This window comes from Pyxicephalus adspersus, chromosome 2, assembly GCF_032062135.1.
Source record: "Pyxicephalus adspersus chromosome 2, UCB_Pads_2.0, whole genome shotgun sequence".
Classification (NCBI taxonomy): Eukaryota; Metazoa; Chordata; class Amphibia; order Anura; family Pyxicephalidae; genus Pyxicephalus; species Pyxicephalus adspersus.
In genome coordinates, this window is record NC_092859.1 from 6,907,101 (window position 1) to 6,919,625 (window position 12,525).

At 37.0% G+C, this 12,525-nt stretch overlaps 1 protein-coding gene across 1 annotated transcript; it reads right to left on the reverse strand.

The window, feature by feature from the left end:
* Positions 1-1,917: 1,917 nt before the first annotated feature.
* On the reverse strand, positions 1,918-12,023 carry LOC140322299 (extracellular calcium-sensing receptor-like). Its single transcript, XM_072398879.1, has 6 exons — positions 11,815-12,023; positions 9,815-10,103; positions 8,538-8,717; positions 5,524-5,946; positions 5,024-5,147; positions 1,918-4,238 (listed from the first exon to the last, which is right to left on the reverse strand). Exons 1-6 carry the CDS (start codon positions 12,021-12,023, stop codon positions 3,319-3,321), a joined length of 2,145 nt encoding a protein of 714 aa, XP_072254980.1. The 3' UTR covers positions 1,918-3,318.
* Positions 12,024-12,525: the final 502 nt, after the last annotated feature.

Sequence of the window (12,525 nt, forward strand, 5' to 3'; positions counted from 1 at the left end):
GCTGTGTAGTACATCACATAGATCTGACCCCTGCACTCTTTACTCAATGTGCTGTGTAGTACATTACATAGATATGACCCCTGCACTCTGTACTCTATGTGCTGTGTACTACATTACATACTTCTGACCCCCACACTCTGTAGTCTATGTGCTGTGTAGTACATTACATAGATCTGACCCATGCACTCTTTACTCTATGTGCCGTGTAGTACATTACATAGACTTGACCCCTGCACTCTGTACTCTATGTGCTGTGTAATACATTACATTGACCTGACCCCCTGCACTCTGTACTCCATGTGCTGTGTAGTACATTACACAGATCTGACCCATGCACTCTTTACCCTATGTGCTGTGTAGTACATTACATACATCTGAACCCCTGCACTATGTAGTCTATGTGATGTGTAGTACATTACATAGACCTGACCCCTGCACTCTGTACCCTATGCACTGTGTAGTACATTACATACATCTGAACCCCTGCACTCTGTAGTCTATGTGATGTGTAGTACATTACATCGACCTGACCCGTGCACTCTGTACTCAACGTGCTGTGCAGTACAGACCCCTGTTAGGTAATGCAGGTAAACAACACAGCAAGGTCAACTCCCTGCTGGCCTATGAATGGACTGTGAAAAAAAATCATTAATCTTCCTCTGCCCCACTTTCTCCTTACATCAGTTGAAAATAAATGTAATTCAAAAATTTAACATGACTGCAGAAAAAATAAAATAAAAACATTTATTTTAAAATATTTGAGAATTTTTTATTGTAAAAAACTGAAAAACATCTGTTTCTGTTGAATTCTTTTGTTCATTTCCAAGAACTTCACTAAGTGGCTTTAAGAAGACCCGAAATTAAGATTTACGGCAGACCAGCACAAACTGTATGTACATTGCCATTCACATGAGAATTTTGACCTCTTGTGGTGGAAACATAGAACTGACACAGATTTAGATTTCATTTAGTAGCATCCTGCAGATTTTATGCTTCCCTGGAGGGTTGGCCAATTACAGTTAAAGGATAATCAAACTTAGGTGAACCATTACATATCAGGAACACAGACTTAATTATGCACAAACAGTTGTTTTACTCTGTGACCAGTGTCACAGCTGCATCTGTAATACATATCTGTTTGTAAAAATAAAAAGTAGTAAAAATAATTAATAGCAATAAGTAGCATATGCATAAGTAGCAATAAAATGATTTAAAAAGCAGTTTAAAAAATTACCAAACCATTATAGTTGCTAATCAATTTCCACATTCTGCGGGACTTATTTTAAAAGTTTAGTACTAAGTAGATTGTTCATAAACTGATTGTAGTCAGAATTGGCCAATTCATTATTATTTTATGGCATCAATATGTGACATTACAATAATGTATGGAAAAAATAAAAAAAACATGTTTTTTAGCTTTGTGGCACCAGGTGTAATGGGCGCATATTTAAAAGCCCATTTCTGGGTAAATTTTTGCTCCTACTATACCTCCTATGTAGGCAGATTCAGATCCAACGCATTATTTTCCATTTAATGATACCAAATCCAATTTTTTCGGCAATCCAGTGCTTGCACCAACCGGTGCCCTTGTGGTGACATCATTACACTGCAGCTGCTGGAGTATAAGAGGAATCGGATCCTGGACAGCCAATGGGAAGTTTTCTTAGCACCTTGATTAGGACATGAATACCCAAAAAAAAACATTATGGTCGTTAAAGGTTTAAAGACTTGGAACCTGTTGTGTCACGTGACCACAGATTTACATAGGTGACAGTGCCATTTAAATTTTTTTGGGGGGAAAGACATTGGAGGTTCAGGGGGGTAAAATTGACCCAAAACCTTAATGGCTTCCTTTTACCATGTTTCCAATATAAATAATATGTATAGATAGATAGAGATAAATAAATGATACACAAGTTATTGGTTTGTTATTCTGTAAACTTTTATTTTATGTGAACAAAAAAAATTGAAAATTTACAGATTTACCATTAAAGTGTACACACAGCCAACATGTTTTTTGGTTGTTTTGGATGGGGTGGAGATGGGTTGAAACTCTTATCAGTTGTTTTTTATGTTGCCTGTTAACCATTTGGGAGATTTACATGTATTTCCTGTTATGACAGGGAATAAGGAAAAATTCCCTTAGTGGTTGACAATTAAAATCCAACCAACACCTTGAACTGAATTACCATAAATAAGATATTTATAAGACTTTAATTAAACAAAGATTCTTTATTCTATCTATAATGTAATAACATATAGAAGATCCAATGAAATGCTTTATCATTCTGTTGTAATTTGAAAAGTTGAAAAATGTTATATCTGTTGTTTTCTTTGGCTTGATTCCTGGTGATACTGCCAGTTCCTTTTTTCAGGCACTTCCTGTTATGGGGTAGCAAATGTCCCTAAACTATGCCCCTGCAGGAAGTCAGCCCAAAGGGCTCCTGGAATATTGGAGCTCCTGTATCACTTATGGATGCACAATCTGCTACAGCCATATGCAAAAAATGGTTCCTATTTGCTCCTATTCATTTGAATAGAAGCAGTTGGGTTCACGTTAAACCTGTAGCAAAACCCTGTGGATCACCACCTGTCTGAAATGGTCCTTGGGGTTTAGAAAAACGTCAAGTTACTTCTCACTAGGGATAAGTGAAAGTAAAATGTTTTTAAAAAGAAAATTAGCACAAAAATTTTACAAAAATTTTGCGTATAGATTTAGCAAAATGAGCATAAAATTGCCTAATTAAATTTTAATGCAGTTAATTGAAAACATAACATTGTCACTAAATAGCTGGCGTTTGGATTATTGAGTCTCTCACATTAAAAACAGTTAAAAGCGTGTAGTTTTTCCCATAAATAATATAATATAATATTATAGCTAAAAAATTGTGCTTTTAATACACCCAACAATTTTTTGTGTTTTTGAACATAGCATATTCACCAATATTGCTGGGGAAATTTAGGGTCAAAGTGTACCCTCTGCTGGCATGTTTTCCCAACTACACTTTTTTTTATTTTGAAACACGTTCCCATAGCTTTATGTGAACACTCACCCTTCAAATCTGAAATTCTGGTTCAGGGGCTTAGTAAATAACTCTTTGTAAATAACTGTAAATATATTAGGTTGGTGGGTGCCTTAACATTAGGTTATCATGACTATACTTTGAAGGCTTTGTAATTACCTTACAAAGTCGACAAGGTCAACACCAAAAAGTTCACAAAAAGTTTTGGGTCTTCAAAAGTTGTCTGGCCATCTCTACTTGTCAGGAATTTTGTCGACCTTATAAAGCCCTTATAAAGCCTTGGTTACTAAGAGATTCAGGTCTTCTTTTTCTGAGCAGTCCCTTTCCCGAGAAGGTTTTGACGAGTATTGAGCTCCGGTCTTAGCAGTATAATGAAGCATTTTGGAAAGAAGAAACATCCGACGATCCCTGCACTGGAGGACAAAATCCCAAAAATTTCAACAGCCACCATTAACTTGCCCTGAGTGCTCAGATACGCAGGAACAAAGGAGATCCAGACACTCAAGAAGATCAACATGGAGAAGGTGATCCATTTGGCTTCATTAAAACTGTCCGGTAATTTTCTGGCCAAAAATGCCACCAGAAAACTGACACAAGAAAGGAATGCCATATATCCCAGCATGCACCACAGCAAGGTGTCTGAGCATTCATTACATTGAAAGATGATGACGCCAGTCTTGATGGTGATGTTCTTCTCAGGAAAAGGAGGACATTGAATCATCCAATAAACGCAAATGAATAACTGGATGGAGGTGCTGACGGAAACCGTTAAGGCTGGGACCTTTGGTCCGACCCATTTCCTCATGTTGCTTCCAGGTTTAGTTGCTCGAAAAGCAATGACCACCATTATGGTCTTGGCCAGGACACACGAAACACTAAGAACGAAGATGACACCAAATGCTCCCTGGCGAAACTGGCAGGAGAATTTTTGAGGTTCTCCAATAAAGAGAAGTGAGCATAGGAAACTCAAAGACAAAGAGACCAGAAGGAGGTAGGTGAGGTCCCGGTTGTTGGCTTTGACAATGGCAGTGTCTTTGAACTTTACGAAAAGGAATAATATACTGATGGTGGTGATGGTGCAGGAGATAACAGTTGAGGTCAAGGTTATTCCTAGGGGTTCCCAGTAGGACAAAAACTCAATTACCTTCGGGATGCACAGAGTGTTATTTTGATTTGGCCACATTTCACTGGGGCATGGAAAGCAGTTGCTGGAATCTGGTAAGAATGTAAAAAACAATTACATCATCACATGTCAAGAAAACATTTTTCATAATCTAGGGTTTATTAAATTAAGGTTAGTTGGGAACTGGAAGAAAAGGTGCACCAACCAATAGCCAATATTCTCCATATGCAGCCAATTTCAAGGCCAAAAATAGTGTAATTAAGGTAGTTTCTGGTTACTTTTAGCAAAGGTGGCCTCTGTGAAGATAATTTGTATTGGCTTGTATAGTTCTACAGGACAAGCACTTACAGGGTCATTGAGGCACCAAACATTGTGGACCATTTTTGTCTGTATACAGGTGCCGTTCTTAAATTATCCATGGTGGCCTAGGACAATTGACCAAGCATGATCAGACCTTGGGGGCGGGAATATAAGTAGATAGCTAATTGGTGATTGGCTGCAATTTTAGCCAACCACCAGTAGGGTGCTCCCTACTGTGTTCTTCAAGTGCCTGTATATGCAGAAACTTTGAATATTAAATTACCCACAATGCATTTAGCTACAAATGCGATTAGGAGGTAGTTTTTAAATATTTCAATGTCTTTAATAGAATTCTCTATCTCCTGTCTCCTACCTTTCCACATATGTTTCTATATGTTTTCTTTTACATATGATATCTTTCCAAGCTAAACAATTTAGCTCTCTTGGCTCATTGAGGCTTGCTTGGTCAAACCCTTTGAGTCTTGACCAATCTTGAACTAGTCAAACCCTAAAGTCCTTGACTAGTCCTTTTAGTGTGACTAATGTAGATGGAAAACCGCAAAAGAAACCATGGTACCTGCTTGGTTGGATATATGCCCCTCCGAACAGGGAATGCAGTCAAAACAGCACATGGGTTGCCCCTTCTTAGGAGCTTTCCGAAATCCAGGGGAGCAACTATCACTGCAAACAGATCGAGGGATCTAAAGGAAGAGAATCTGCATCAGTGGAAATTTTTGGACTCGTCATTACATTTAAAAGTTAGGTTATGGTGTGTTGAGTATGTTGTTACCATTACACTTCCAGGTTATAGCACCTCTTTGGTCAAATGTAAACTCCCTCACACCCCCTCCTATTCCAATGACTACAATACACAATTTCTTTAAAAAGACAAATGCCCTTCAAAACCCATTGTGTTACCCAATTAAATGTACTAAAGCCACCATCATATGTCTCTTAATGATGGTGGCTTTAGTTGGGTAACAAAAGAGGTTTTTGAAGGCCATTTGATAGTCCAGGGCACTCCAGACCTTCAGCCATTCGTTCTTATTACTGAATCTTGTTGAGAACTTATCACACCTCTACAGTCTTCAGTGATGCTGGCACCAATAGATAGATCCACCCATTCTGTGGTGCAGATATAGAAGATCTTAGAAACGCGCTATCAAGTAGCCATAGATTCAGGTACATAAAATGTTTTTTTGAATTAAACCCACCCCACCCAGGGTAGTGTGGCGGGAGGGGTTTCCCAAACAAGAGTTTTAAATAACATACCTCCAGATCTCCTGTGATCCACTTGATTGCCGTAACATTGATGCTTAGCTCATTCTGTAGAGTCTCTCGTATATTGTAACGTCCAACCTTTACAAAGTCAATGCTGCTGTCAAAGTTCTGGTGCCAGTTCAGGATATCGTAATCAGTTGGTGGGTTGCCATTGGAATCAAAATATATTTCTTCACCCATACGGTTCTTGAAGCGTAGTTTTTTCAAATATTGAGCAATCTGTGTAGAAGATGATTCTCTATATAATTATAAGTATTTGCGCCTTCTAAACTAGTCAATGTGGAACATAGTTGATAAAATTAAATTGTCCTCAAAGACAATATCTTTTTTTAGAACAGGGAAGAGTTAAAACCTAGATTGAGGTTTGATTTTGTTTTATTGTCAATTTTTTAATGACCATTAGATACCTCCATATTAAGATCAAAGATTTTACTCCAATATTATTCAATCAAATTATCTACCAAACTGGAGGTGCTTGAAAACCCGAAGTTTACACCAACAATAATGTTATAACATAGTACACCTATTCCATCATATATATGAAAATGAATAAAGAAAAACAATGTTTTGTCAATGTTAAGTCTTTATGAGGAATGGTCCACCAATCCTGATAAAGTCTTGGTGATGAAATTCATCAAACCATATATATATATATGGCCATATCTGTGGCACATTGAGCATTGTAGGTTTCATATACCACCAGAACATTATAAGGACAATTAATTTCTTTAAAATCTTGAGCTTGATTTATTGGATGGATTTTGGAATACATACCAGGAGTAAATGGGAAACCTAAAGGGAAAAGGGGGCCTTGTTTCCATTCAATTGTGGAAAACAAGTTTGACTTTAGTTAATCAGACTGGCTCAATCCTTTTTGATAAAAAATTTGGGGAATCACAAAAGTCAAGGTGGTATGACAAGATTGTGGGCTTTGTGTGCTTTACAAGTCACAATTTATACTTTTTTAAATTAATAAATAAATACTTTTTATGTTGTTTTCATTTTATTGTTTTTTTCACATGTGTAAAAATGTGTTGTTTATTTCATAGTCACTTGATTTTCTTCCAGGCTATGAAGAGATTCTGTGTTATGTTACAACTTTATTTGAAGAGTGACTACAATTTTTATGTATTTATTTTTTATTATTTTGCTATTGATTTTATTATTCTGTCATTATTATTTTTTTTATCTATGTCCTTTTTACCTTGTCAATAGGCTCACAGCTGCAGATTGTGTTGGTTATTAGTGCCAGTAAACCCAATTGCATATTGTGTAAAATGCAAGGCTAAGAATTCTCTTCCTAACTCTCTATGGATTATCAACAAAGCACCCTTGCTATAAAATAAAAAGAAAGTGAGTGCTGACTTGATGTAGCTTTGATAGGGAACGAAGGTGGGTATGTCATGCAAGGGAAGTGGGCATTAAAGTGAGCATGTTTTCTAGAGCCATATGGGCATCCACATGTCAGGGCCCAGTTTTGTTGACCTTTATGCTAAAATTCTGAACATTTTTATTGGATCATTAGTCTTAGTTCACAACAGCTTTTCACATCCAAAGTTCAACACATGAAGTCCTAAAATGACCTAATTATAAATATGCCACTCCCCGAGCCAAGTGGATAATAACAAGTAGAAGCCCCATGAAGTGCTACTAAGGCGCAACCCAATAAAATGTGCAATGGACTTGGGTGGTTAGCTGCATCATTGTTGAACATGCGCTTTCTCAGTTGATTATTGTTTAAAATAGTTCTTGTTGACAAACCAAATTCAGCAAGCACTAGGAAACAGGCAGTGTCACCATAACATCAAGTTAGGCGGACAATCTCAACAAATCTAAATTTTAAGTCTAGAAGCTAGGTAACAAGACAACTATATAACTTCAGCTATTTGAATTGAATTATTAAAACTCTCCAAAGCTGGAGAGAATACACTTTCATCAGTGAAGCCTCTGCGATCCAGCAAACCTGGAATGGATCTGGTCCAGAAATGAAAACATTTGCCGACAAATAGCAAATTAGGTTTAGGAAATCCATTTAAGGTTTTCTGGATCATGCAGCTTCATTGATAAAAGTTTATCCTTTTCAGCCTTGGAGAGCTTTATTAAATCAGCTACATCGTTTCTGAAAATTCTCAAAAAAAAGTAGCGTTGTGTTGTACCTGCCAGGAAAAAACAGTCCCTTGAACTCCACATTCTCCACGTTGAGAGGCATTCTGACCCAGCATACAGTTAAAGATAATGTTATGGAGTGTGTAGGCCACAGAATACACTGCATTATAAACTAAATAGTGTATCTTAAAATCATATTCATTATACACATATTCGTTGGTTCTGAAACGTGTCAATTTCTCCTCCCCGGTACACCACGCAGTTTCATTGTCCATGACCGTACTGGAGTTTGGCCAGCGACACTCCTGAACCATTTCCCAGAATTTCTCTACAAAAATATCCTGAGGAAGGGCCTTTGAAGGATGAATGTCAAGAAGGAATTCTTTAAACCCTGGCATTGCCACTTCATGTAAAGACAAAGCAAGAGTTCCCATCATTGTGCTGCTATACCATTTCGTTTGAAGTATCGGCGAGTTTGACCATCCTTCGGTAGCCAACCAAATCCGCTTGAAATTTGGTTTTACTAACAATAAGTCAATAAGCGGGTGAATCATGGGGTCTCTAGAAAATATTATAACAACTTGAGCTGATGACCGAGCAACAAGATCGGCAATATAGTTCAATTTTGTTAAGGAAGTTGCATGGCCAAAAGTTTCATGGTAAGCAAGACAAACTTTTAGTTTTTGTAGCTCCTCTTTGAGTACCTGAGATCCTAGAATACCATATTCTTCATCAAGTGAGAGTAAGCCAACCCAATTCCAGCCCATGTATGAAACCAGTTTGGCCAAGGCACGTGCCTGTTTGTCATCACTGGGGATAGTGCGGAAAAACGATGGGTAAAGGTAGCGTCTGTTCAAGGACTCCAAAGAAGAAATGTAGCTTATCTTCAATGAAAAATAAAATAGTCTATTAGCATTAAATTGAATTAGAATATATTATTAAAATAGACAAAGTCATTTTTTTATTGTATAAACTGGGAAGCGAACCTAAACAAAACCAATATACATGTATACTTTAAATATAAGATGAATCTTTTAGGCATGTATATACACAGAATACACAAAGTTATCAAAAGATGGCACTCACTGGATCACCTAACTTCCAGTTTCCATAACTGACTTTCAGTTACCACCAATAGACCACCTAAACCTACCCACAATGGTGATGATTATAATGATGATGACAATAATGATGAAAATGGCTTATGGGAAGAGTAAGAGCACCAGTGCACTCTGACTGCCGCAACTAACAGGCACACATAAATAGGCAACTATTGGGCTCCTTCAATGCCTTTACATAGGGGTTGATTTTCATGGCACAACCCTTCTTAACTGGATGAACCTCCATAGTTGTCATGTAATAACAACTACTTACTCTGTCCAATTCTAGAGTACCAACCATGAAAGATAAGTGTGCTCACCCAAAGCTCACCCAAAAAAAAATGAAGGTTACGTATTTGGCTTTTCACCAACCTTTCTCCAAGAAGTCAACATGCACAGCTGAGGATCAGGAAATTTAGGGCCCAACTTTACGTTTTTTTAAATACTAAAAGATCATTTTCCCAAAATGTTTAAAAACAGAAGTAAAGATACATCTTTCGATGCAATACTTTTCCATACTTCCTGTAGCCCCAGAGTATCATGGACACTCCACTGGAGGTCCAACTTCACAAGGACCTGGGTTCACGAGAATGCTGCATTGAAGAACTCCAAACCTCTGATGCCAGACCAGTTCCCAGCTTGAGGACTAAAGGTTTGTGTATTGTATATTTTTAATGTATGGCCAATAAACTTTCGACAGAGAAGAAGAAGGACTGTGTGGTTTGAGAAGGAAAATATGGAATTTGGCTTTGAGTGACCCTTTTCCTGCATGGCCACACATACTAGAATTTATTTATATCATCATCTTTAGAGCTTCAGAACATTCCACACCAACACAAATTATTATATCAGATGTCAGAGATGATATTTGTTTTCGTTACCTGGGGATACATGTAGGTTCCCAACACAGTAGCCATTGCAATGGAGGACAATGACAATGCATCACCAACGATGGCCACGGGGATCTTCCTATTACATTGGTAGTTAAGTATAGGATTTTCCTTTCCAGTTAATGTCCAGAATGTCCCACGCAAGGCCCGGGCTGTGTGTGTGCATGTGTCAAAGATCTGAAATCCTAACGTTATGTTTGGTAACAGTAAATCATCAGCATTTATCTCCTTTATTGCGTATATCATTGCCTGCATCCAGCTGTAACACATAGGGCTTAATCTAATGGGGAAAGAAAAGATAATTTCAAGAAAAACTAGTATAGGCAAAAACATTTTTGTTTTTAAATGTAACATAATACAAAAACTTCAAGAGTTCCTTTAGGCTGCAGGGATGGGAAATAAATCCCAGGTGAGCGTAGCAGTCACAGTTTACCGTAGAATTGGTTACTTGGAAGAGTTGACGGATTGCCTTTTGGTATATACATGTACTAATACCACCTTATAAGTAAATACTATAAAGGACCAATAGACCTAGAGTAAATGATTGCAAAAAAACCTTATTGTGGATTTAGCAATGAGTGGAGCTCATTTCATCAAATGACATTGAATTTGGATATCTTGGGATGCCCAAACCCCAATCCATATTTCTGTATAATGTTTTGAAAATTCAAAATCCCCAGACATTTTTAGGGAAAAGTGCCTGGGACCCCTAACTTGTGTTATTGAGCCACAAAATCCCACTTTTCTTTTTTCTTGTAGAATGAAATAGTGCAGTGTGCACTGGGACCAATCTATCATATTTGGTTTGAATTATTAGGAGAGTTAAAGGATAAAGAAACAGCCTAATACATCCTTTACATATAAAAAAAAAAAAAAAAAATATATATATATATATATATATATATATATATATATATATATATAAGTTGATAGTAAAGCATATTTAAAGACACATTTTCCCACCTGCCACACCAATATTACGTTATATTATGTTATATTATTATTATTATATTATAATATTATGTGCCACACCAATATTACAGATAGGTATAGAATTAATTTTCCAAATATGTAACGTAAATGGTTAAACTGATTTAGTTTTGCAGTCCCTTGTAGACTGTCCCACCAAAATTGTGTGGCAAAAGAGTGGCACTTAGCTTCCTGCTGTGAAAAGAACTACATGATATATGAAGAAGAGGAGATAAGATTCTAATTGCTACGTAAACAAACCAGGAACACTAGAAAAAGACTTAAATATGCCTAATAGCTTCTACCAGGACTTATGAACTGTGAAAAAGTACTGTGAGCCTTCTGATAAAGGCAGAAAGAAGAACTCTGTGTACTGAGAGTGAATAAGAAGCTGGGAGATATGTTTTATTGAATGTTATACCAGACTGCCATTCAGGGGTTTTAAAGCCTATATATAAGAAGTCCAGGCTGTGAAAGGTATTTAAATGGGAGTAACTGCTTTGTCAGCCCAGTTCAAGGATCCTGTGTAAGGCTCCGACAAAGAGGCAGATTTATTAAAGCTCTCGAAGACTAGAGTGAAGCTGGGTGATCCAGCAACTCTGGGATGGAAGTAGTGTGCTAGCAAATTATTTAAAACCTCATCCAGATTCATTCCAGGTTTGCTGGATCACCCAGCTTCACTAATGAAAGTGTATTCTCTTCAGCCTTAGAGTCCTTTAATAAACCAGGTGCAAGAACTCTACTTCCACCATCCAACTAGAAAAAGACATTGGGATTGACCCAAAACACAGCGAACGCGTGATTACCTACTATTACCTACTATTGTAGGTAGAAAAAGAAAAAACTCTTACAGAACTAATAGAGCTCAGGATGAGAATGAGAATAGAAAATTAAATGTTTAAATTCAGATACCATACATGAATATATAAAAAAGCACAAATTACAAGTCTATTTTATTATGATTATATGCAAGATGAGCAAAACGAGTGTCATATAATATAAGAAAATAGGAGAATACTCACGAAGTGCAGGTAATGGGTTGATCCTGTTCTGTGAATGAATACCTCTGATCTTTCCATGATGTTCGTACAGGAAAAAAGCCTCCAATTAATATATCTCCATCCTGAAAATATCCAATCTCTGAAGGGCTTCGAAGTGTGCAAGAAAGAGGATGAACGAAGGAAATACATAGGGACAAGATGGAGAAGTAGATGAAGAACTCAACAATCATTCTGCATGAAGAAGAACATGGGAAGGAGACATGTGAGATAAACGTTGGAATGTGTAACAGATAGTTATAGAACTATCAAACAAAAAGACACAAAAATACTTTGGGAAAGACGAGCTTCAATAAATAGAGGGTTGAGGTCCAGCAGGACATATGGAGACTGTTAGATTGTTTGCTCTGTTCTTGAATTGTGTTCTTCATCCCTTAAACTGGGCTTGTTGAACAGAAATCCTACTTTATATTAGTAAAGTAAAAGTTACGAAAATGACTTTGCTTCATCTGTGTTTTTTAAGGATGTGATTAGTCATGGGTTGGGTCAGCAGACTTTTTTTAACTATGTGTGGACACATTTCTTCCAGAACCCTGAGAAGATAACTATACCCCATTTCAAGAGACTGTTGGTAGTGGTATAATTATGGACTCATGAAAGAAAACAATAGAAAGGATAAATATAACAAAAGTGGAGAGAAGGAAAAGAAAAAAAAAAGGGGGGCAAAATGTCTAA